Genomic DNA, 27,846 nt, shown 5'->3' on the forward strand with positions numbered 1-27,846 from the left:
TCTCCACATGATGATGAACTGTTTCTCTGTCTCAAACTAGAATTGTGCTGTTTTCACTATAGGGTGATGAGCTAATGTTTAAGGGGGAGGACTTATTTTGAAACATATATGTGAACATAGCCTTTGTCCAGCTCAGAGTTTTGCATCGATTGGCCAGCAGCTCTCAGCAGGGCTTCATTTTTTGTAACCTGTTTTGACTTTTGATTGTATTTATAAACTGCATATTATTTACAAGTCATGGGTCCGAAGACTTTTTCCACACCACCTTTTTGTCATCACTTCTACACCTCAAGAAACAACACTACAAAAACATATTAAAGGTGAGAAGAATCAGAATCATTAAGCACATGACTTGTTAGATTGTCCTTTGTGCCAAAAGATGGTAGTAACATGAGATTTACCATTTCAGAGTTGTATAGGGGCTGTGTGTCATCTGTGGGAAGGATGTTAATTACGGGACACATTAGTCTTTCTTTGAATTTGGGGTTGTTCCAGCTGTTTCCTATTCTCTCCTATCTGCAGCTTTGGGCTTTCACACTTGGTCTGTTTTTTCTCCTGAGGAAGTGTCTGCTCTATGAGCTCTGGCTTTTAAGTTCTGCCTTTTTGGAGTTCTGCTTTTTGATTTCTTCCTTTGAAGTTCTGCTATGTGATGTCATCTTCTGGAGTTCTGTTCTTTGAGCTCTTCCTTTGATGTTCTCTGATGTGGAGTCCTTCCCCGGCATATCAATGATTGTTCTAAACTTCTGTGTTCATGGTTACGTGATGTTTTTTTGGAATTTGGAATTAGTTATTCTAAATTAAATGATTCGGAATTTAAGTGTTCTGCTTCGTGTTTACATGGTAATAGTAATTCCCAAACTGAGTTTTAAATGGAAAACTGGTTTATTTGACTTACGTTAATTTCACTTTAGGTCTGGGAGTTGGGAAGGCTCTGATTGGACAGGGGGCTAACATAATGTATCACGTCTATCGGGAGAAACACACAACCAACATTTTATTGTAGGCTGTAACACAGAAGACCACACATGAGAACTGTTTTCACCTTTATTTTGATTGCAGTTTTGAAGCAGCAGCTCAACAATAACACTTTGGTCCACGGAGCGGAAGAGATGAGAACTAATCACCGGTAAATAAAGCCTAGTAAAACTCTGTAAAACATGAATAAATAGTTGCTCCCTGGTAAAGATAGTAGCTTTAACAACCGTTACAATGATACACTTGGTGATATTACAGCCTGTGCAGCAGTATGGTGACGCATTTACTCAAGTCTCCGAGTCTTTGTATCACCCGTGTTTCCGTGTGAATGTCTGCATGTTTATGCCTCCGTCATTCCCTTTTTTCATTATACCCATGTCTTTTAAGGACCTTATTAAATAGTGTCAGCTCTATTCTGGGCCGCCATGTTGGATTATGTCACCTAGCGCGTCATCGCCACAAGTTGAACATTTGCAGAACAACTGGAATTAACTTGAAGCAGATTTAAGTTTTGTTAACTGTTTACAATTTAGAGGAATTATTTAATTCAGAATTAAAAACGGAGTAAACCAGCCACCAAATTTGGAATTAAATTAAATTCAGATTTAAATTAGTATTGGGAATTAAGTGTTTACATGGTCAGTTTTAAGAGGAATTAACTTTTATTCTGCTTTGAAGAGAAATGAAAGCTCCCATGTAAACGTGGTGACATCGGTGCTGATGCACTGCAAACTGTGGTTTTGTACCCATCGCTGGTTGCTTCGTAAGAAGTGCTGGTCAATGTGATTCCCTTGCCTCTGCTCTCTCAAACATCTGCTCCCTTCTTATTTTTCCCAGCGACCTGTCCCATGCCCATACCTGTCAAGTTTTGGATTTGAAAATAAGGGAAATTTTCTGGCGCCCACTACGAACCGTCCCACCCACCCAACTAAGCTCCAGTATCCCTTATATTTTAAAATAGGTGTATAAGAAATCTAAATACCCACTTGTCAACCACTTACTAAATACAATTATGTGATTAGAATCTGGTAGGTCAACATTTATTAACATTCATTTCATTTCATATATATATAATACATACAACTAGTGACCGACTTCCGCCTGCATTGAAGGTTGCAGAGGGGTTTCTGATTATTGCAACCAAAGTGGATAGCAAAATTATAGCTGCACCACTAAAGTTAGGCATTAAAATCTTAATGCGGATTAAGGACTGGGCAATATGGACCAAAACTCATACCTAAATATCTTTTCTCAAAATGGTGATATATGATATTAATCTCGATATTTTTAACTCAAAGTCTGACCAGAAAGACAATTATGGGTTAAATTTGCTGGTGAAAAATGCCACACAATGACATTTATTAACAAATAGCTCCACAATATATGCCACTTTTGGCTTTTTCACCTATAAGGGACAGCACGTGTGAGTAAGTTTTGTAGTGTGAACTGCTTTTCATGCTGTTCTGTCCTGTGAGTCATACTATCTTTGGCGCAGAAACAGTCACCGCAAACAGTTCCAGGTATAAGAACTGCATTGAGTCCACTGTATTTATTTGCAATTCCGCCTCCCATTTTTTTGCTCCCATTATGAGCTCCGCCTATCTTACATATTTATCAGAGGGAAACACGCTAAATGGATAGTGGGCGCACAGTCCTGATTAACTGGGGTTTGTAGCCAATATTAACGCGTGGAATGACTTTTTAATCACTAATTTAACACTTTTCCAGGGAAGGTGTTTCTTAAACCTTTAGTGATTGAACAAAGTGTCTCTTATGTCTTCCTGGGTTATGCTTAAAGCTAGAAATAATTCAAATCAGTCATTTAAGTGATAATCAATTGAAAATCATCTTTCAAGGGAAACGTTTATAACTTTTCATATTCCATGATTATTGATCAAGTGTTTGTGCTTTTGTCTTTTGAGTAAAATGCACAAGTTTAAATATTTAGACAGAGAAAGCTGCACATAACAACGATGCTTCAAATGCCATGGGAAACCACAACACCTGTTAAACATTGAACAAACTACACGTGGAACATAACTCAGTCAAGGGACCCAGTCTGTAACAATATGAATGGCACTTTACAGCATTGTGCGTTGACGATGTCACCAAGGGAAGCACACCTCCGATGGAACCACCCACCGAGCCAGCTCGCACCCACCGTCCGGCTTCCGAGGCTGGGAGCTCATAGGAGACCTACCCGCCTCGGTTATAGTCTACGAAACATCGGTGTTGGCTGAAAGGTACAGCTGATTCCATGGGGTTTTTATAGGAAATAAAAGCCAGTAAATAACGCCTCTGTGGCTGCGTCCCATGGTTTATATTGTCCCACTGTCCCGAAGGATAGTAAACGCCCCACTGGCGATTGCTTTTTTCCGCTCTCTATCTCGGTACATTCTACAATCTACAAATGTCATGATGTTCATGTCGTCACAAAATACATGAACACTGAGCGCAAAAAAAAGGGCGATTGCTGCCGAGTGGTTCATTATCCGCCTTGTTGTCGCCGGAAGAAAAAGCGGAAATGACGTTCTTCGTGCGTCTGGTTGGCTAATCACGTGACTAACTTTATTGCTTGAAAAAAAAAAAAAAGAAAAGGAGAGTGACAATATTAGCCGACATCAAGTCATGTTCAAATCCTGCAGTGAAGAGAAAGGCTGGTGATGAACACAGACAATTTCTTCCCTCAAGCCAAATGTAGCTCAGCTATGTCAGAGGAAGCGCTGCCAGGTCTCTGGCAGCAGGAAGAAGGCAAGAGAAGCCATGTTCAGAAGAAATGTTCATGTTCATCAATGTTCCATTCATGTTCAGGGCAGTTCATGTTCAGAAGAACCCATTGAAATTAAAGAATTGTTAGTAATGACGTTTATGAAGATTTAATTTTTTTACCGAAGTTTTTTGTGGAATACCTGAAATTAAAGCTAGGATTGGCGATTTTCTCCAGATACACTTTTTAAGTTTTTGATTGAAATTGTCTTTATGTCCTGACAGAAATTAAGGTCTTATGTGCTCTGAAAAAGGAACGAAGAAATTCCTTTTTTCCATTCCTGTAGCAGCTGTAAATCTGTAATAACTTCGACCAATGGAAAAATAAAAACATTTTTTTTTAACCAATCACGTCTCCTTTGCTCGTTCCCAACCCCTTGCATGCACGAGCTCAAACTGAAAGCGAAAGTTAAAACAGAGATTTTGGTCATATTTTTTTTATCATATATAATGGTAAAGTTTATTGTTTACTTACTGCTGAATGAGACATGAGACAACAACGTTTCTACAATACAAGCGATGAGCTTATCAAAAAGTGTTGAGTACTTCTGACATAATCCTACTAACAGACAAACACATACTGTAAATAAATGGTTGGTGGAGGTAATGACTCATAACACATACAAAAACAACAAAAGAAGACAGAATGTCTCCAAAAACACAAAGTGAGAGAAAAATAATACTAAATACACTAAAAAGAGACTACAAAAACACCAAATGACAACAAAATAGATAGAAAATAAATCATTACACACAATGACAAAAATAGACAGAATGAGTCCAAAAACACACAAAGTGACAACAAAAACAAACAAAATGAGAGAACAATACACAATATGTTGTGTATTGTTCCTTTGTTACTTGTAGTAATGCTCAGACTGGTCATTATTAGTTAGTTTAAATTAACTATGTTGCCCTTGGATTAGACAATCACATTTTTGTGGCCCCTGCTGTGATCACAGTACCTCTGATATAGAACATAACAAGACAAATACTTGACATACCAACATCAAACTGAATCATGAAATGAGTGCTGGTTCACACTCCAATGAACAATATGAAGATCTGAAAGTCAAGTGGAATCACATTAGCATTCACAGTGTAACATTCATAGGACAGCCTTTCAATACATTTTGCAGGATGAAGACAAAGAGTAAAAAAAATGATGAAGTTGTATGTAATAATGCAGGTGCACACATGTTGGCACATGTTTGTACACGAATGCACATCACTTAAAGGAATAACTGAAATTTTAACTTCAATTTGTATGCAAAAAAAGATGAAATCACTAATTTAGAAACTATTCAACAAAACATATCAGAGATATGCTGAGAGTCTGGGAGATCAAAAATCACAATGTTGATTATGACTCGGCGATAAGTCTAATTTTCTGCCTGAGTTGCCGTGGCAGCCAAGAGCAGCTGTAGTGGCAGGATAGCATTTGCTCTGCCATTTCCACTCCTTCATTCCCAGAGCCGGTCGATCATCAACGATACAGAAGAGCGAGGGAGATCCTCCTGGGCACGTTGCCCAACACATGGCAGGGCACAGCAGAAAGGAGAAGGCAAACAAAAAGAACAAATAGTGATGGTTTGCTTGTGCACCAGTTTAACGCTTAAAGCCTTGGGGAAGAAAAGCAACCAAAATAATTACTTGTTTTCCCCCATAGAATCTGGGGCCCACTTGAGATCATACTACTCTGTATTTGGCTCCTGAACTAAAATGAGTTTGACACCCCTGCCATAGTGTAATCCACCAAATATCTAATCTTCTGATTTGAGATGAGAGTTTGAATGACTGAACGACTTCAGGCAGATATGTGACTATACTTTCATAGTAATGAAGATCTCAATATAGTTATTGTTTTAGTAATTGGAGTAATTGGATGTGGGGGAGGCACAAAAATTGTTGTACACGATGCCAACACTAATTGGGTTTCCATTACACTTGGAAATGAGTAAAAAATCTAAATAGCGCAATAAAAACTGGTTATGGAAACACCAGAATTAAAAAAAAAAACACTTTTACGCTTCCGTGAGGAGGAATGGTCACATGACCACTTCTCTCCGAGAAAACATGGCGTGGTAGGTGTAAACAGAGGAGGAGATCAGGACATTTTTTGGCATTTTACTTAAAAATTATTACTGCCACATTAGACGTGAAACAACAAAGGAATACAGAGTGGTATAAGGAGGATTTCAGCATCCATCTTCCTGCAAATAAAAGTTCACTGATGGTGACATTGAGTTCTCAATGTCACCATCAGTGAACTTTTTTATGATTTGTAAATTATTCACTGGATGCTTCTCTGGTGGTGTGTGCAGTGGTTGTTGTTATTATTATTATTGTATGAAGCCAACATTACTGTAGCTCTGCACATCATTGTTGTTCTGTTAAAGTATTTTTATACAAAGACTTAAAAACAATCTGAAATTAGTGATGACTCAAGTAAATCACCTTTATTATGCATTATAACAATCTGTCCTTGAAACATATCATATAAACCTTCCTTATTTCTCTAAATTATTGAAACAATGAAAAACATCTCCTAGAAAATAAAATGACAATTAAATTAAATATTCATTTAATATACATTTCAATTTACAATAAATAAGTGCATCCCATGGTCCCATGTTGACTCTGAGCTTTATTCTGTCTGTTGTCTGTGGAAGTGATGGGTCTAGACCTGATGATGGAAACTAGGGTCAGCTCATGGTTTTTTTTTTTTTTTTCAGCTCATGGTTTTAATGTCCAGGGAGGGGCATGTCCACTCTGCATGGACTTAGAGAAGAAGAAATAAAAGAAGAGTTCGATATTGTCATGTTCATCAAAAGGAAAACTGAAAGTGATGGAGATAAATATGCTCAGATGGACACAGACACACAAAGTTTAAACAAACACACAAATAATCACATACAGTATTAGAGTTAAACAGCACATGTTCATCCACTTTTGTATTAGGGTTTTATATTTACATTCTTTTCTGTACTCATGTACTACTTGTTTTTCAGCCTATTTGGAAATCGACAAGAGAATCGATAAAAAAAAAAGCAGGAATTGATAAAGCATCGAAATCGCTAAATCCTTATCAATATCCATTCCTACTATTGTCACTGTGTGTCCATCTCCTCAATGTGTGTGTGTGAGTTGGCTTTCCGGGGCTCATGGCTGGAAAGCAGGGGCTGTTTGACCATGCATCTTACAGTGTCTGTTGGGTTGTGTGTGCGTGGGTAAGTGTCACTTCGGGATTGTGTGCGCATGTGTTTGTAGGTGTTGAGCACAGCTCAGCTCTGGTGCCATTGTGGGCTGCTGTCTGTGAGTGATTGAGTGTGTCCTAACTGTTCCAGAAGTAACACCTATAATTTTTGAATTCCAAGCCACGTCAACCAATACCTGGGGTCATAGTTGTTTTCAGTTCCGGGTGACCGGCATCCAGCCGAACTAAATAACTTGATTGATTCTGAATAAGCAACAGTTAAAAGTTGCTTATTCTCCCCCTCCCTCCCCAATTCTCTCTTGCCCTGCCTCCAAACTTTCCAAAGTCCTTCCCTCAAAGGAGCTAACAAGCTAACGTTAGTCCGACAGCAACATCACAGTAATATAACATGCTTTGTTAAAAGCATGATACGGCAGCACTTCACTCTCTCTTTGTGCACACACCTCAGCAGCAGCAACAACTCAGTGTCACTTACAGCAGCCACATGGAGGCTGCTACGCGCACAAGAACACATGCACTACAGAGTTCAAGTGTAACAATTACAAACATAATGTCAATCAAGCATCAGTAATTACCTTTCAAGCAGAAAAGTCACCAATTCTATCTTCTACTCCTCCAGACCATACACTGCTCTAGCTCAAGGGCGGGGCCTGTGAGCAACAGCTGTCAGACGGCCCATCAAACACAACCCTGGCTCTGATTGGTTCTTTCTGCTCGATCGCAATGCATTCTGGCAATCTGCCAAAGGCTGCAGGAGCAGCAGGGTGGACTCAATGAGCCTGTTTTTTACACACAAACTACTACATTCATGTAAAGCTGTCCTTACATAGAGACAGCTTTAGCAAATATGACAAAAAGTAACTTTTACAAGAGTTGCAGACTGCACCTTTAACTGGACTCAACGTGAAGGTGCTCAGCACCATTTTGGAAACCTGTTGAGCCCGGCGACGCTACACTATACTTCTCAACAAAGTTACATCAAAGTCAGGTTTTTTATCTGTCTACAAAAAACCCATCAACCTACGTGACCCAAACCAGCAGATGGTAAGCTACCCATCCTGAATCACATCGTGGTAGGAATGTTTTTTTTTCTGTTGATCTTGGAAACTTTACTTTAAAAACTAAAGGACACACAATCATGTGAACCCTCGGACTCTCATTCATTGAAGAGCCTCAACTCATCGCATGAACTGAGTTTTTTCTTTTCCTCTTCCCTTTTCCCTTTTTTTCCACACATTGTACAATGTCTAATATATATATTCCTTATTGAATATCTGCCTATATATGTGTAGGTAATCATGGGCGCTTCGTGGAACACGCAGTCGCATTGGGATGCATTGATATAGGCCTATGGGTCATCGTGGCGATGGACATTTCTGAGGTAAAAGCTTCGGAGCGCTCCTCCATGATGCTATGCTGCTCAGTGATACCTGTTTGCTGTTGTGACTCGCGTCCTCGTTTCTGTGCACAGTTTACGCACACGCATTCCCTTTGATTGACAGAGTCCGCTCCAGGAAATTGGGCGAACGTTTCCATTTATAGGGGTTTTATAGGGGTCTATAGGATGATGCGCTTCTAGATGACTTTGTTGTAATTTGTGCTATTTAAATAAAGTAAAATTTTATTGAATTTATACATTGTTGTATATTAATGACCACCTTCAGTAGACTAATTAGGTATTTTTTTTAAATTCTAATTATTAGGTATGTTTTTAAATTTAAAAAAAAAAATTATACATAAACTTTCTCAGAAACTCTGGATATCAGCTTTAATGTACCTTAGCACTCTTCTCTGACACACATTAGTTACATCACACACCACAGACGTAGCTCACATTGTTACAAATGTTGCGTGTTTTTTTGCAAGCAGTAGTTTTCTTAATAACGTTGGTGATGCAGAGCATTTAGGGAAAGGCTCTGTATGCAGAGCAATCAGAAAGGTTGATCTGCATTAAAACGCCTACTGACGTCTTTTGTAAAGTTCCCTGGGTACAAACCTGTGGCAAATGTAAAGGAGGATATGTCAATTTACATGAATACACAATTAAAGCTTGACATTTTTCATTATTTCTTACGGTATAATGGCTAGATGTATAGTTATCAACCGTAGAGTTTATTACATAGTTCGAAAGTTGCGGTGGCGCAGCGGGTAAAGAAGTGCACTTGGGAGCATGGGGTTGAATCTAAACTCTTTTTCTCAAGTCTTTTTTAACATTAAATACAATATGACTGACGCAACGTCAGGCGGACGTCACTGTCTTTGTAGCCGCTGCAGTGGGAGGGCACTACAATGTACACTTCCCCAGTTTACTGGGGCCAAATGAAAGCGGAATACTCCTTGAATACACTTTTTAAATTCTAATTATATTTTGAGTGAACTCGTCCATTAGTAACTCTGTAAGTTCCGCACATACTAATCATATTATTCCCACGTCACTGGAGCGATGAAGTGATGAAGCGACCATAAAGCGCGACTTATCACGGGCAAATTAGTCGACTATTGTCGCTGACGTCGCGTTCTGTGTGAACACCTTTATAAAAGGCTCATATTCCCCTATAAACACCTGCTTATTTCACCCATCTAGGTGGTTGCCATGGTAGCTCGTGTTACCTCTGCTCAATTGATGATGGCTTTTTATTGCGCTCGTGCACGTAACTAACCCAAGGTTACATTCTCAGGGTTGATTGACCCACTTCATACCAGTTGTAATGGAACCCAGAATTTCCCATGGTGTATATTGAGCCAGAGTTTATCAATAAGGATTTTGCCTGTTATGTTCCATGAGTTCAAGCAACCCCACCCCATATATAACGGACGCAACATTAGCATCAAACAGTCTTCACTGACAAAGTCTGTAAAGAGGTAAATGCAAAAGAGGACACTCTTCATAAAAAGTATTTTATTATCGTGATTATCACTATTATTTACTTTTTACAATATATTACTCATCATTAAACAACTTTATACATTGTCTTATATATTAATACATTTTCAAACATTTTGTACATGCTTGTGGGACTGACATTCAATGGTCAGATAAAGCAGAAAAATAAGTTAAAAAGGCACAGGACTGCTTAGTTTGTGGTGAGAGCCACATTCTAAACAGTTAACTGCAGTGGTTTGTTTTGGAAAGTAAAGAATTATATATTTCCTGATGTCTATATAACATTAACCCCATTCAAATAATTTTCCAGAGCAGTACAAATCATTAACTAGTTTGAGTGTAATTATTTATTTTGATTTGTGCTGGAAAATACACCAAATACACCCACTCACATCCTTTTTGTGTCTTACCAAACTGATCATTTTACAGCAGAAACATAGTTAATTCTGCTAAGTTGAAAAATCCTCAGATGGAGCACTCCCTCTGCAGACAAAGCCAAATGTCAAAGGTAGCATTTCTACTTCATTGCCAACTCTAGTACACGTGTCATGACTAAGTAGAACACTTGAATTGCCATTTTAAGACTCAGTGAAGAGAAGCACAGGGGGAGCTCAGTGTGCTCTGTCGTCTGTGCTATGTAATCCCAGACATCAGCACCATCTATTCCTGCTCCTCTTTGAACTGTCCACTGTTTGAGATCCCACCATGACTTGAAATACAGCCCAAAGCGTCTCAGAGATCACACTCTAGCTTTCAATGGATGCTTAATCCAGTTTCGTATCATCCACTTCTGACCCGAGCATCTCTGAACCACCAGACGAAGGCCAAAGTTGGCATCTTTGGACATTTCCACTTCCAAGCATCTGCCAGTGTCCCTGCTGATTATTGGACCATTCTGCAATGAAAACAAATCCAGTGAATGAAAAATGGATTGTAAAACAATGCATATTTTAAACAGTTGGTGAAACAAAGGGATATATTTTTTTACCTGCGTAAAGTCCCAAAGCCTCTGGGAAATCCTGGAGACTGTGTCACATTTTTTCAGACTGGGAGTGCGTCCCTTGCCATCGTCAATGAGGCATTTTGTGTCAGGCAGAAAGGTGGTTGACCCTAGGGGGCCAAGTTGAAGTAGTCCCTCGGTGGAATAGCGGGCAAGCTGCAACACAGAGCCAAAGGAATTGAACTGCAGGGATTGAGCACTGGATCAGCAATCATAGTTTGAAAAGCCAAAACACTCAAAGGTTCAGTATTATGCTATTTTTCTAAGAACCTCAGCAAAATAGTATTTGAGGTTTATTTTCCCAAACTCGCCTGTTAATATTATTTTATTGGGGTGGTAGTGGAGGCTGCAAAGCTCCACTAATTGGCAAACTCTTTCCTGTTCCGTATCTTGTGTTATAGTCTGTGCCTCAGTGTTATGGGTATACCGGAAACTTGTGAAATGAGAAAAGTTCCATGCTTTTTGAAGTGCAAAAAAAAAGTGATTAACTGCGTTATTTTTCTGTAATTAATTAATCACAATGAATGTGTTAAAGTCCCAGCCCTAAATATAACATGACATTATTGTAATGTATAACTTATGGACTGCTGCTAAAAGAACAGTAAAAATACTGGCCCTCATATTAACCTTGCGTGAAAACGGGTGCAAATCTGAGTGCATTTTAGATATCAGGACCAATGTGGGACTTATGAAACATTTCTATCTGACCAATCCAAGCACACCAATGATCGGGTGTTGATAAATGCGGTGGCTGAATTTGATCATCATTAAAGCTGCAATATGTAAGTTTTTTTGTGGTATTTGGTCAAAAATCCATAATCATCTTTGAGCATAGTGCAATCCAGTGTTCTGATTGGACAGTGAATCTCTGCTCCTTCTCCTGACTCTGTAAATGAAGTTTAGAAATACAGGGGTGTGACGCTGGACTTCAGCCAATCAGAGATCTTTCAACCAACAGAGCGATCCCATGAGCTGTTTTAAGCATTACTATTGGCTGCTCGAGTTGCTCATCAAAAGTCTATGCGCATTCATGATCCGAGAGTAGAGACAGTGTGATAGCAGAAGTCTCCATCGCAGTTTTTGGCACAGCGGTTACACGGCAAAGCAAGAGGAAAAAGGAACACCGAGGTGGAGAAGCAACAGAATAAAGGCACAAACGTGTTCAGGGGGAACGGACTCACTGAGTTCCATCTCTCTATGTGCGGCGGGCTGCGTGTGATCTGCTTTTAGTCCGTGCTCAGTCTACCCCACATAGCGAGTCAGAGGGAGAGAGAACTGATGGGATAAATAACTTGTAAATCTAAGAGAAGCATTATCTAAGGTGGAGACAGAGAACAGATGCAATCTTCTCTGATCAGCTGGGATCGGCCGCAGCACAGTTGCCCGTGATACGTGCTTTCATGTCTCTAAAACATAAAAAAAAATACTCCAATAACACAAAATAAAGTCCCTACATTTATTGCTAGTCTCTATGGAGAAAACAGTCACAAAGAGTTCAACAGTGTGCGTGTGTTCAGAAAAAGACCAGTGAGGTTCTCTCAGGAGGGGACAGGGGAGCGTCTTACATTCTACAAACTGCAGCTTTAACATGTTACGCCATCAAATATTCCAGGTTTGGAGGCCCCGTCCACTGAGGTCAAACAAACATTTGCAAGGTAATAAATGTGTTCGAGATGAAAATCATCATCCTCAAAGCTGAGGTGAAGAAAACTGGAATTTAAGGAGCTCATTTAAAAGCTCTGTGGAAAAGAAGTGAACAGTGTTTCCGTGTTGAAGCGGACTGAGATTAGAATTGAATTCTCAATAATGACAAATGATGGTTTAAATGAGCGCGATCCCGCGTGCACACTCCCACCCTCACACCCCCCCTCGTGTGCGCTGCACACCGATCAAACCTCATTTCAGGGCACAGATACTGGAGAGACACATAAATATGTTGTTTATTGGCCTCAGTTGTCCGCACGCTGCAAGCAAAAAATACCACATTTAAATAAATTAACAAATCCCTTAAAAAGTCTGAGTGGAGGCTGAGCGGTTACTGGTTCAGCTTTGGCCCCTCAGGTTGCACAGATCACTTCATTCACCAATGCATTGTTGTGCAAAACAGGTTAAAACAATGTCACACATTTCCTCTGTGGTATACAGCAGTGTTCCCACGCTGGTCCAACACATAGAGCCGAACACATGGAGCTCTGTGCTCCAGCACAGTAGCACAGTTTATCAGTGGGTTTATTGAAGGAAAACCAAAAACGTGTAGGTCATAAGGTCGAAGGCACGTTGTACGCACAGATCTGAATACACGAACAGTTAATAAATGAGGGTCACTGTGAGCAAACATGTAGCCAAGCAAACAAAACTGACCTGGGAGGACATGCCATGACAGGGGTAGAGGATGGCTTTGTCATCATCCTCAGAGCCCTGGTCAAGGCAGTAGCCACTTGCCTTGCTGTTTCTCACCTGAAAATTAAGCACAAAAGAATACTTTACCCTAATTAATATTTGAATTATTGGGAACAATTTTTATTGCTGATGCAGTAAGTCTGTTTATTTATTTTTTTAATTTTTTCATACAGTGTACTGGCTTAAAAGGGGGCATACGGTGGCTTAGTGGTTAGTACGTCTGCCTCACAGCAAGAAGCTCGTGGATTCAATCCCTGGGGTAAACACTTAGGTCCTTTCTGTGTGGAGTTTGCATGTTCTCCCCAAGGAACTGGATGACATGTAACTAAGCTGTGAACTTCTCATTGAAATGCTATTCAACTATTAACTTTAATGGGAGCAGAAATACAAAGGTTACACCTGACGTGGAAACATCATATGCAAACGCATATTGGCTGAAATATCCATAATGGCTATGTCTACATAGCCATTATGCCTATGGCTATGGCTAATTACATGTCTTAAAACTAATAGTTCGTTTTCTTATTTACGCAACAACTTGATCCGATAAATCTGAAGTGGTTATATCCCGTGATGCATGAAAACACATTAAGGACCTCTTCTTTATTTAGCAGTATCATGCAAACTGGATGATGGACACTGTGGATATGGGAATGAAACAACTGAGCTGCTGTTTCAAAGCAATGGGAAGGAAAAAGCAAAGTTGCTACTAGCCCGTGCAGACAAAGCTATCAGAGCCAAAGAGGTTCCGGTTCACACTGATAAGCCAACAGGTCTAAGTCATCTCTGGAATACACTCATAGCTAAGCCTAAGAGAAGGTTATGGCTGCTGGAAAGGCTAACAGGCAGAGCACAACGCCCTGATATCAGTAATGAGATGGACTACACTCCCTTCCCAGAGTGCAACTTCGACTTCAACTCTCTTGTCTACCTATCAGATAAAGACAGAAGACACACCAAAGCACAAGCCCAGTTAAATGTAAAACTGGCCAATCAATTTGCTCCACTGCTGAATGACCAAGGGCTCTGCTCTAATGAGGGCAACATACAACCTTGCAGCACAGCAATGACTGAGAGAGCTTCAGGAAATCAAAAGCTACATGATAAGCCAAAGTGGGGACCTCACACTCTGAGTGTGGGTGATATGGCTGTTAAATATGGTCAAAAGATGTTCAGCAAGAATAAGATGTAATCTGCATACCGAATGACACAGTGCCAGACCTGCCTGACAAAATCTTGCACATTGTGGGAGAAGAATACCCAAATGTGAAGAATGTTGACATTCATTTTGGAACAAATGACGTGGCCAACAAGCAGTCTGAAGAGTTAAAACAGGAGTTCACCCATCCCACCCCGACCGAGCAGACCTGAAATTCTCAAAGATTTACTCTCTGAAAACATTCTTGTCTTTGGCTTGTGCTGCCTTTTCACACATATCAGTCCTGATATAAACAAAGGACAAAATGTATTATTGGAAAACAAAACAACAAGGAAAGAACATGGCATTGATGAGCTTCCAAGGAGAAATGAGAATGAGGATTGTCAACAGGAAGAGCTCAACCCACCCTCCACAACTCAGGACGTGCTTCCTCCCAAAATTTTCACCTGATCAACCTTCTGCCTTTTTGGATTTAACCACCCTGATGAATGAGCTGGTGCTTGCTGGCACAATACTGACACCCCAAACTTTTCCCCACCATGCTCCCATCCTCTCTCCCCCAAAACTAAAGTCCCCAAAGAAACAATCAGTACCACCCATTCCTCCTCAATGACACCAGGGCAAATATTCCTCTTTCCTTCAGGCTGATAAGAGTGTGATCCAAACAGCCAGCTGTGTTCAACATACAGTGAGCTCTGTCTGATGTGTGCTGGGTCCAGACTCCAATACCTCTGTTTGTAGGAGCAACCACAAAAAGTCAGGGCCTTACCGAGGCACATGGACAGAGACAAGGCAGTTTCAAGTAATTAAAGAATGGATGGCTACTTTCTTAGTGCTCCTCTATTTGCTAACTGACTGAGTTCTCTAAGAGCTGTCTTTATCCTGGCCTCTCACTGTCTCTTTCATGGAGGGAAATGGTTCTATATATATATATATATATCAAAACACTAACCTGAGCACTGCCTGGATTGATTACAAGAAAGCCTACAACTCAATGCCACATACTTGGATCATTGAATGCTTGAAGCTATACAACATAAACAGGACTCTAAGAGCCTTCATTGCAAACTTGATGAGGTTGTGGAAAACCACCCTTGAGGCCAATGGCAAGCCACTTGCCCAAGTTTCTATCAAATGAGGCATATACCAAGGAGACGCTCTGTCGCGACTGCTGTTCTGCATAGGCCTGAACCCCCTCAGCCCAATAATCAACAAGACTGGCTATGGATACCGACTCAGGAACAGGGCCACCATCAGTCACCTCCTCTACATGGATGACATCAAGCTGTACGCTAAGAATGAGCAAGACATAGACTCACTGATCCATACTCCAAGAATCTACAGCGCATACATTGGGTTGTCATTCGGACTAGAAAAGTGTGGTCGGATGGTGACTAAGCGAGGAAAGGTAGTCCACACCAAAGGAGTCTCACTCCCAAAAGGAACAATAGCAGACATTGAGGACTGTTACAAGTACCACAGAATCCCACAAGCAAATGGCAACCTCGAAGAGTTGACAAGGAAAGCGGTTTTCGGCCAAATACCTCCAATAAACAGCTACGCCCTGCCAGTAATCAGATACCCTGCAGGAATAATAAGCTGGCCAAAGGGTGAGATACAGACCACAGATGTTAAGACACAAAAGCTTCAAACAATGCACGGATGGTTCCACCACAAATCCAGCACCCTGAGACTGCCTGATTTCCATTGTCAGCAGCTCTTTCATTCAGGCTGTTACAAGCCTTGTCCATTTGCTTTGCTCCAGTAGCCTATTTGCCATTGAGTTGTCCAGGTAATCAACACCCCACATGAACTTTGTTAATCCGGCGATGTCATGTATGGTATTGCTCACATCTGAGGTAGGTGGTTAGCATTAGGAGTCTTGCCTTACTCAATAGTGGTTGCTAGCCGGCATTCAAACCCTGGTCCACCATGTGATAGTCCAATATTTTACCACTGTGCTGTGTTTGATTTTTTACCTCAAGGCCTGACTTTGGCATAAAATGCCAACCAAGTGACTTAAGATTGTACAATTTGTTTCTCAAATGTTAGAATGCCACATGTCATTCAGGGCAGTGGTGGCCTAGTGGTTAAGGAAGCGGGTTTGTAATCGGAGGGTTGCTGGTTTGAATCTCACCTGGGCCATCACTGTAGGATCTTGTGCAAGTCCCTTAACCCTAACTGCTCCCTTGGTTGTACACTGTGGCAGTCCTCTGCTCCTCAGTGATGGGTTAAATGCAGAGAACAAATTTTGTGTATGTAGCTGTACATATGGTATATGACAATAAAGTATGTTCTATTCTATTCAACACATTGCAAATGTTCCTGAAGGTGCCAGTGACTTTGGCATGATAGAATCCCATCATGCACTTTTTACTCTTACTTTTGTCCCTGCTAGATATGATTGTATGCATTTTAATGAGTAGGCCTATGGCTTTATTGTTAGGTCAGGTCATTAATAATCTGAGCTGTTCCCTGGGAAGATTCTATCTAGCTGTTTGATCTGAGTTACTAAGTGTTGCAGTAATGGTCTATGAATGACGAGGCAACTTTTACTGTGGAGATTGAGAAGTAACTTAATCCTAAATAGTGCCTCTTGAGGAGATGTTGTCCTGTAGATATCATTACCAGTGAAGCAGAGCCAAAGCTGACTGACAGTAGGGCAAACAAAAAGGCAGCAAACTCACTCAGATGCGAAGAAACTGTCTAAGTGCAACATTTTCTGAAATGCAGACTCAATTGTATTGATTTTCCACTGGTGAAATTGATGAGGATCTATTAATATTAAAATATGCCAATAAGATTCAGTATTGGAGAGGGTGTGGTTCTAAATTAAAGTGTTAAAATACACCCATATCATGATCTGCAGTTGAGTGGGTTACTTTTTGGGTTAGTTATCAGGTTTTTTGTACTTGGTTTGATGGTGTTTAGATTTGAGTAGTCTATGATTGTGGGTTACTTTTTCTATTTGGCATTTATTCATGTTAGTTGGTCTTGTTTTGGTAAATTATTTACAATTACCCACATTTACACGTGGGTAATTGCCTCCTGCCTGTTTCAACACAAATGTGACATAGTATATTTGTGTGAGTGAAGACACCTCCCTCCTGTCTGCACTTAAGGAGTGTTTAAGAGTTGAGTGTGTGTATTGGTGTATAGTCCATGTTCTGCCTCTCCCCACCAAGTCTGTCAGCATTTATCAGTAAGATTTGTGAGCTCGGTCCTGTTCGTTCTTTAGGGTTTAGGTCTGTTTTTTTTTTTCCATCTTTCATTTCTAGAGTTTGCATTCTGTTCATTTTTTATTTGATTTTTGTATTAACACAATTAGCTGAAAGTTACTCATTTTTATTGCCTTTATGCTTGCATTTGGGTCCTTGAACCCTCTCACCTAGACACAATTGTACCACAGAAATAGTTTTCATTGTATAAAGTCAAAATCAAAACAGGGACTTATAGTACACAATACCATGCTAGTGGTCATATAGGTGCAGTCTGGAAAGCTAGCAAAATTTTACCGAGCAAGACCTCTTCTAAGCTTCCTCTCCCTCCACACCCCCACAAGCTTAAATGTGCATCTGATGTAAAAATAACAAACTCCCCGAAGTAAAACACATGCCCAACAGAAAGATAAGAACTTATACATCATCTCTGGCACTTCAGATGTCTCATTTGTGCCTAATGTTTCAGGAACAAAACCACATGATGAGTGTGCACGGAGGAGAAGGGAGGGACAGAGGGAGGACAAGACATGGAGGCATGTATTTATTTATTTGTTTATTTGAGTGGGACCTTGTGTATTAATGGACAGCTGAAGTTGTAAATATACTGGATTTAGCTAAACGCTATTTCCATCTGTAGTCTCATAGTCGCATCTGATTGGTTATTTACATTTGGGCTGAACGGCAGAAATTGGTCAGATTTTGTATAGGATTCCAGCTGCTATAGAGATTATAGAGATATATTTGAATACATAATAAATGCACTACTTTCAGGATGAAAGGAACATTTCACCCAGTATAACACAAAGTTTTTGTGAACAGGATTGCTTACTACATTTTTAATTTTATGTTTAACAGGTGTTGCTCAATTAATTTTTTTTTTTTTTTTTGGTAGGATAAAAAGAAAACATAGCTCATATGTGTTTTATTAATAAAAATCAAATTGCAAAAAATAAAACCTGTATTTTAGTTTTTAAAAAGCGTCTTCTTTCTCACCTCGCCGTAGGTGATGGTGTTGTTGTAAATCCTCATCTCTGGGTAGACGTGTTCAAGGTACCAGCGGAAACTCTGACACTGGAGCCTTCTCCTTAAGGCCAACCGCTCTGAGACATCCCCAAAGTCTACGCCGGGATTCTGTCAACAAAATGTGCAAAGTGAAGGCAAAAATCCACATTAGTCAGCATTCCCTTTACAAATTGTGTGACTAGAGATAATACAACTAACTAATGTATTTAGAAAAACAAATACACCGTCATGTGGGACCTTTATCGTTCTTTCACCAAACACTATTTACGCTGAGCGAGTTTTATTCAGCGGCATAATTATTAGCCCTCACAGCCATGTCTGTATTATGGAGGTGGATTTCCAAGTGGATTGTGAAGGAAGGGAGGTGTGTGTGTGTGTGTGGGGGGGGGGGGGGGCGCTTGGCTCTGAGGCCTGATTATAATGCACGTGAACAAAAAGCCAAGATCAGTATGTGCATATACAGCGACTGTTCAAATCCCTATTAATATGCAAACCACACTCTTACTGCAAATTTACAATTATACCCTGCATGCATAAAAATTGTTAATTTTACAGAACAAATGCAGCAGATAGGTTAAGAAGAATGAGGATGGTGAAAGAACTGACATCTGATGTCGTTACTAGATTGTTTGTGACTATGACAAGGGCTGTTTCTGTTCTGTTGGCAGAAGAGAAACCAGATTGAACTATATACTTATTTCAAACTGAGGTATGAGAGACAATGCTGTCAATCTGTGATTGAGAGTATGAGCAGTATTCACTGAGCGAGTTAGGGAGTGATCCTGTACTGTACACAAAATAACTCCACCACAGGGATAATAACTTGTAATGTAGCTAATAACATGAGCTAATTATATGGACTAAAAACATTGGGTAATAACATGTCATGCAACAAATAATGTGAGGGTAATATTAACACGTCATGCGGCTAATAACATAGGGTAATAACATGCCATGCATGTAAAAACGTGGCCAAAGTAACCATCACACCTCACTGTCAACTGTTTTTTGGCACATTTCTTTACTATGTGCAGGCGTCAGGAGTTCCAATTTGCTGTTGACATTTTTTGGGATAATATCAACAATGTTTGATGCCTTGAATGAAGTCCTTAACTGGCCATCATCTCATTCTTCCTGGCTGAATAGGCCATTAGGATTCAATATGAAAGTCTTCATTAATTAATGTAGCTGTATATTATCTTTTGGCTTGTCAGAAAACTAACTTTACATGTATGAAAATAGAACAAAATTAAGCACGTCTTCACTTGATGCACATCTGTCATTTGTTAGGAGTGAGAGGGTTTTCTCTGTCCCATTTTGCTTTACCACCAGTGTGAAGGTCAAGTGGGATGAAATCTGAATGTAGAATTTCTATTGACTGTGGACTCAAGAGACCTCGGCAGCATGTCTGAATGAGCAAGTGAAATGGGAGGAGCGCAGACAAATGGGAGCTCAGTAAAGAGGAAGAAAGTTAGCATGGTTAGTAGAAACATACATTTATTGGAATGTTCCATGCCATATAGACATGGGATTTGTACTCATCCATCCACACTTCAGCAGCACGGAGGGCATTGCGCTTTGCGTAGTAGTCAATGTCGTTGTTGTATGGTTTCTTGATGCGTTCGATGTGGGCAACTCTGGCACATGGCAATACTTCCATGCTGCCTCCACACTGCCACACCTAAACATTAGAAAACACACACAGAGAATAGAAATGTAACTGCCAAGAACAAAACTTCAAAAATGAAACTTTCTTGCAAGTCTATTTAATGTATTTTGTCATTATGTTTCATCATATGTCTCTATTTTCCAGTCCCATAACAAATACTCATCAGTTACTCCCACTGGTCAATTACTGCATTAAAGAAAAGAGAGCAGAAAGTCGGATGCAAAAGAATAATTACTGTTGAGACTGTAAAACTTTTATTCACTCAATAGTCCCATCCTTTTCTGTATGTTGATTGATCTGCTTTTTATGGAACATTAGGTATGACTGTAGTGTTTTTTGCTGAAAACAGTGAGACGATGTAAAAGATGGTGATAAATGAACTTGTGAGCTCATAAATACAGTCCTCAGAGAGTAACCAATGACAACAAAAAACCCTGACTCTGGTCTACTGGTATGGCAGAGGGTGTGATATATGGGAAGACAGGCAGTGACTAGATGTCATCTTAAAAAGCATCCATCACAGGTGGGTGTCTTGATTGTGAAATCAGAGACAATGTGACCCTCAACCAACACTCAAGGTATGAAAATGGCAGCAGAAAGTGATGTCGGAGTCAACAGTATCTGTGTCAGAGTGCAGAAAGACAAGTGTAAAAGGTTCAAAGTCACTAAAACTTCTGAAACCTTGAAGAAAATCAAAAGACATCTATAAAAGCCACTTTACCATGTACAGCATTGTGGTAATATCCTTTGAGCCGTACAAACTGCCATCACCTTCACCACCCACTGTCACTTAATGACAATCGCCACATTCTGTAGCAGATGTTCCAACCCATTGAACTTCTGTGTTATTGTGTTACGATGCCCTCAGGGGAAAGGAGTATGGCTTACAATATATTTAGTCTACAAGATGTAGAGAGGACAGGGATTCACTGAAGCATTTGCTGGTAAAATGCACAAAGTTTCTGACATCAACCGTCAGAACAGCAGTCACTGTTTCTGTCTGTCTTTGCATGAATAAAACATTACATCTTAAAAGTGGTGCATGACAAAATGTGCCCGCTACATGTTGGGTAAACCTTTTCACATTTTTCATATTCATGACCTATGGTCATGGACTTTGGGTGATGGCCAAAAGAACAAGATCGCGGGCGTAAGCGGCCAAAATGAGTTTCCTCTGTAGGAAGGCTGGGCTCTCCCTTAGAGATAGGGTGAAAAGCTCAGTCATCCGGGAGGTGCTCAGAGTAGAGCTACTGCTCCTCCACATTGAGAAGAGCCAGATGAGATGGTTCAGGCACCAAATTAGGATGCTCCCGGACGCTTCCGTGGTGAGGCGTTCAGGGAACACCCCTCTGGAAGGAGACCCTGAGGAAGACCCAGGACACGCTGGATAGACAACAGTATATCTCCCAGTAGGCATGGGAACGCCTTGGGATTCCCCGGGAAGAGCTAAACAAAGTGGCCGGGTAGAGGAAAGCCTGGGCTTCCCTGATAAGAACGTTGCCCCTGCGACCTGACAACGGACAAGCGGCAGGAGATGGATGGATGCGTCATATTCATGTTTTACATTCTTTCAGAGTTAAATAATTTACAGTTAAAACTTCAAGGTCTATAATGCAAAGTGCTGGATTTACTCATGTATAATGTATTGACATATACAATAATTACATTTAAACAAGGATTTAACAATCCTTTTCTGTTTTAACAATGACTGTTATTCAAATAAATTGACCGCATAACCTTTTAATGATGAAAATAACTCAAACATGGTCTAATGATGAAGAGAACCAGACAGCCGAAAATCACTGTTAATTGAAAATGTCATGTCTTGCCGTATGCCATCTACTATATAATACTCAGGCCAAAATGACAAAATGAGAGCACAGTATTTAATGCCATACTTGATTGCGTTAGACACGTAGTAAGGATAACACTGAAGTGAGCTAACACAACCTCAGGAGTGCATCAATGAATCTCTTTTTTTTAAGTAATCGGCAAAGTAAGGAAACTACAAACCAAACTAAAACCAAGTTAAAGGCCAAATGCATGTTTCTCTGACACTACGGAAACTATGAAAGCTAGTATTTAATTATATGTTAATAAAATTATTAAAAGCATCTGTTCTCTGGAGCCCTCACTCTGAAAAACTCAGGCTATGTCAATGTGAGAGGAGTTTACTGGGTTTCACCTGAATTTAGATTTCTCTATTGACTGACTGACCGCTCATCTTTACTGCAGGTCAGTGGCGTGCACAGACATTTTGGGGGGCAGGTGCTTGGTGAAAAATAAGGGCACTTTTTGCGGCATGTCGAACTGATGGCTGCCTTATTAAAGCAGTGTGAGATTTAAAAAATAAATAAACATTACAAGCACATGTTGAATGTAATTGCATAATTATGTCAATATCTCAATAAAATTACTTGACCTTTGAACTGGTACAGTTCAATGGTCACTATAGCACTGATCAGTCAATCACTATTGTTTTATTTCTTTGGAATGAACGCACATGGAGAGGTTTTAAGCAAGTTACAAGCTACAATGATAGATTGGTGTACTCTTTGTCCCTCGTCAGAACAAAAGAAGTGTACAAAGTATCATTTTAAATCAGCATCCTCCTTGGTACCATGTCTTTAATTAATTAAAAAAAAAAATCAGGGCTTTCGCCTTTAATTGGCCATGTAATGGTATCACATTAATGGAATTTGTCCTCTGCATTTAACACATCCCTGAGGAGCAGTGGGCAGCCATTTTGTGGTGCCTGAGGAGCAGTTCAGGGTTAGGGGACTTGCTCAACATCCCACAGTGTTGGCCCAGGTGAGGCTTGAGCCAGCAACCCTCCGATTACAAGCCCAGCATCCTTAACCACTAGGCCACCACTCCCTTATTTCTTTTTTTTTTTTAAAGAGTCTGACGACCTCACTATGATTTACCTGGATGTCTTTCTCTGTTGGATAGCTGCTATCTTTTTAATTGTGTCATCTCTTAAACATACAGCTGCTACATCATGCCTTTCTTGTTCTCCCTCATTCTGGTCATCAAACAGCACTTCTGATTCTGTGCATAGACTTGGTGCTGCTATGGACTCTGCTTTATCTGTTCATCTATTTCATCTTCTTTGCTGGTAGATGGCCTACTGCTTCTCTGCTCTAGCTGCCTAGAATAGAATAATAACAGTTTTAGTAATAGCCTATTTTTAAAGTTGAATCTACTGTAGCCTATTAAGGTAAATACAAGATTACTTTAAGTCTTGTAACAGAGAAATAACTTGTTGGTACAAAATAAAATAATTAGCTAAAGTAGTAAAACAGAGGAACAGTTCAACTGTAAAATCTGAGCTTTAAAATGCCCTCAACAGTAAATATGACTCTTGACTCTGACCTTTCATCAACATCTTCCTCTTCCTCCTTTCTGCTGCTGGTGGATGCTTTTATCCAGGAGAGCAGAGAGCTGCTCCCCTGGGCTGCCTGCTGTAGCTTTCTAGGCATTATACTGCAATTGATAAATTGGTAAATAAAAAGATACCAACAATATGAACTGTTTGGTTATATTTCATCAAGGCACAGGGTTACTTTTTCTGCAGGCAATAGGGAATTGTCTGTTTGTCATTTATCAAATAAATTACTGCAAGTGTTATTATGTAGCCTAATGTAAACCTACACAATAGCCTACTAAATATTCATCTTAAGTAAGTATACTGATAGATTCACAATGCTGTAGGATACCAATTACAAACTCTACCGGTGGTCATCATCATGTCATATCAATTATTGATTTTGGGTAGCATCTAGTAGGAATGCGTGATATTTTATCGTTTATGATTTATTGTCAAAAACATTTTCACCAGTAAGAATATGTCATCCCACGATGAAAACGATAGATTCCCATGTAGGAAATTAGCGAGGGCCACGGGCCGTTTGTCCCTCAATTTAGCCAAGAATGCCCCAAAAAACCTTGTTCCATGGGCCAAAACTGCCCGTTTGTTGCATTTAGTATTCATCTGGAGCAGAACACTGTTTACACTAAGTTGTAAATTTCTTATTTTTTTATAGCTTTTATTTATCGTGATTTTTATCATTATTGTAATAATAACAGAAATTATCGGGATATTATTTTGTCAATATCGCCCATCCCTAGAGTCTAGCTTGTTAAGTAGGTGAGCAGTCTGCTTGTTTATGCCCAGCTGTGTAGCATTGAAACAGGCTTCTTCACAACAGAGACAAATGAATGCATTCATTTATGTGTTACCTGGCTGGTGGGCAGGAGAGGAGGTGTGTTTCAGGCTATAGCTGTGCACTGTTTGCTGCTACAACGTACCTCTGTTTGTGTTCGCTCTGTGCGTTCACGTTGACAGAGGTGTGTGCGGGGGTGGGGGTGTAATAATTGGGATATTAAGGGAATATTAATTGGGACATTAGTATCACACGCTTTTAATCAACGAGTACTTACAGGTGATCATGCAAGCAAGGGTCACAAAAAAAAAAAAAAAGATCTTTCAAAAGGGCACTTGCTTGGTCCAGAGGGCAAAGGGCAGGTGCTTTAGCACCACCTAGTGTCTACCTGTGGACACCACTGCTGCTGGTGATCCCTAATGACCCTGGTTTAGACCCATTTGTACTTTTAAAGAGGTACTCCCTTCTTTGCAGCTTGTCAAAAATAGTGTTGTTGCGGATTGTAACTTCATTGTAACTTCATGTGGCTGTTTGTGAAACACCTTTTTCACAGGAAGCCTTTCTTCTGTGCAGATCTACCCATCAGCAATGAAAAAACCAATCCTTGTTTAATGCTGGCTTTTTTTTTTCTTTCCTGAGATTTCTAGTTATAAAATCAATAATGCGTGTGAGAATCAATCAATTTATTACCTGCTCACAGAAACTGATAGAGCGTGATTTAATTTAATTGGAGTTAGCAGTTTGCTTCTGCTGAAAGCGGGTTTGTAGATTGTCAAGGTTAGAAAATTACGAGCCAACATGGTATGTGAGATTAACTACCAGCATATGTTATTTTTCTGCATTATAACAAACCTAACATCGAGAGCTATTTTCAGGGTACATTGTGGGCCAAGTGCAGGTGTCAGTTGCAAGTTTCTTGTTAGAATATCTGCCTTGCTCATTGTTTGGTAATTAACAAGTGTGTAGGTGATGTTGTAAAATTGTTTTATGTAAACTGGGACGCAAAGTAGAGCAGGTACAGGTCTACATTGAGTTTTTTAGCTACATTACAGTAGAGAAAACATGTTTGCACCAAACTTACCAAGAGGTAGTATGTGGCCAAGACCAACTCAAATTATGTAAAATTGACAATTACAATTTTTACAAATAATTACATATTCCCAGAATGCTAGTTTTTTGTGAATGACATACAACATTCAATTCACAAAACACTACGTAACTAACAGTTATAATAAAAAAAAAATAACTTGTAGATATAAAAGAATTCGCAGAGCCCATAATATACCAGCATTTTGGCATTGACGTTGTAGTGGATACAGTCCTGTGTTACGGATACCACAGTACGCCTCTTTTGAGAGAAGGACTCTAAAAACTTGTAAGCTACCCCTTGCTTCCCCTCCCCTTTATGAAGTGAGACAAAGAAAGCCATAGTTTGCCAAACCCTCTCTCCTTCACATCAAAAGAGACTCCCAGACATGGTGATTGTTTCTCTCCGACTTCCCGTTCCTGATGGGAAAGCACACAGGAAAACTCTCCTGATGACCCAGAACCTGCCACCTCGGATGCACTCCATGGTACCGAGCTCTGCTATCGGACTCTCAGGCAACTAAAGGGACGAGTACAAACCCTCTTTTCATCGGAACTCGAGGTATTCTGGAACTTAATCAGGCTTCAAAATAACAACATTCACATAACTTCATGCTTAATGCAAACACATCATCTCATCCCCATGATTGCACGATAGGAGTGCACACACACACACACACACACACACACACACACACACACACACACACACACACACGCTATGTTTTTTTATGTCTGTCTTTCTTCCATAAAACTTTCTCTTTTTATTTTATGTACTCGAGCCTCATACCTAGTTTGTGAGCATAGTGGTCTTTAGTGTTGTTTGTGTAACTTGTTTGATACATACATGTTTAAACTTCACTATTTGCCTGTGGTTCATGTATCCGTATTGTTTGGCTATAGAAGAGTAGATAGTTTGACAAGAATTCACACCTTGAAGGACAAGGTATTAATTAATAACTTGTAAAGTGACCTAAAACACTTTAACTCAATCCTAGATGGCACTTTGGAAAATCTTACTGTTCATATCAATACTTAATATTATCATTTTTAAAACCCTTTGTCCCCCTACAACGTAATACGTTATTGTTATTGGCTATTTGAAATCATCAGAACAACATAAATGATATGATGATAATTGTAGTCTAATTAGTATAATTGTATTATATTTGTAGTATAATTGAGATAACAATCTTACAACTTCACAAGAAAATGTGTATTATAGATTATTCTATGTCTGGATATGTGATTGATTAAAATGCTGTTGGCTAAAACTAATGAATACTTGAAGTGTAGATTAATAAAGACAACAAAGGTTCTGTTGTTCAGCATTGTTTAATTTAACACTTTACTTTATAGGTAATAATATGCCCTTTTGAAAGTTCAGGATTAAATAGATAACATTGATTAACTTTGTACTTTGGATTTTTAAATTCCATTGCAGGTTCGAAAAAAAAAAAAAATATCTTTATCTGTCTATAGACCTGAGCTTTTAAAAGACAGAGGACATCAAAACAAAGAAAGATGTCTGTTTGTAAATATCTTCCAGGACAGTCAGCTTGCACCCAATTGTCCTGCCAGTAGAACATAGCGCCCTGAGTAGTGCTTTCTTTTGCTTTGAGATTTCTAAACCACACAAAATAGAGTTCAAAATCAGGATACACCTTTAAAATAACCTGTTTGTTGAAAGCTTTAAGTTTGCAGATGAGCTTCCCAGGGATGAGTGAGTTAAAAGCTGTACAGTAGACAATTAAAAGCATTTGAGCGTAAGATTGTCCCATGTCCAGATGCTTGTATACCGATTTAATTTGTTCAGATCATTTGCGAGCGAGTGGTTATAAGCATTAGGCAGTGATGTTACTCCCTCCTGTAGAGTCCCAGGAGGTGATAGAGTTAAGTCTCAGCCACTTGTATTGTCAGCTGCTGTGGCAGGATAACCAGCAGCAGAGGGAACAGACAGACTTCAGCAGGATTCAATTGAATGTTTTTCTGATTATTTTTGCAATATATTTACAGTGAATCCAAAAACAGGAAACCAAAAACTGAGCAAAAATAAAAGAAAAGGGCATTGGGATGCCAGGCTACATTTTACAATCCTGAACATATGTACTTCACCCTCTGTTTGTTTTGCCAACAGCTTCATCAGTTCTGCTCTGTCAGGATTCATCCCTGCAACTTCTTCTTTGTTTAGTAGTGGGTTACAACCATACAAACATAACTGAAAGAAGTGCATACTGCCTCCTGCTGTAGTATGTAGCTTGAGCTTGTATGTCACTATTC

The 27,846-nt window shown here is 39.7% G+C and overlaps 1 protein-coding gene across 2 annotated transcripts in view; it reads right to left on the reverse strand.

Moving 5' to 3' along the window:
• Positions 1-10,007: 10,007 nt before the first annotated feature.
• galnt9 (polypeptide N-acetylgalactosaminyltransferase 9) overlaps positions 10,008-27,846 on the reverse strand; it is a 149,043-nt gene continuing 131,204 nt past the window's right edge. For both annotated transcript variants that reach the window (XM_028457463.1, XM_028457464.1), the window contains 5 exons: positions 20,141-20,326; positions 18,616-18,753; positions 13,204-13,299; positions 10,831-10,998; positions 10,008-10,737 (listed from right to left, as the gene is read on the reverse strand). In XM_028457463.1, the coding sequence (XP_028313264.1) occupies positions 10,582-10,737; positions 10,831-10,998; positions 13,204-13,299; positions 18,616-18,753; positions 20,141-20,326 (744 nt within the window). In that variant the 3' untranslated portion in view covers positions 10,008-10,581. The remainder of the gene's footprint in view (positions 10,738-10,830; positions 10,999-13,203; positions 13,300-18,615; positions 18,754-20,140; positions 20,327-27,846) is intronic.

This window comes from Gouania willdenowi, chromosome 9 (genome assembly GCF_900634775.1).
Source record: "Gouania willdenowi chromosome 9, fGouWil2.1, whole genome shotgun sequence".
In the NCBI taxonomy this organism is placed as follows: domain Eukaryota; kingdom Metazoa; phylum Chordata; class Actinopteri; order Blenniiformes; family Gobiesocidae; genus Gouania; species Gouania willdenowi.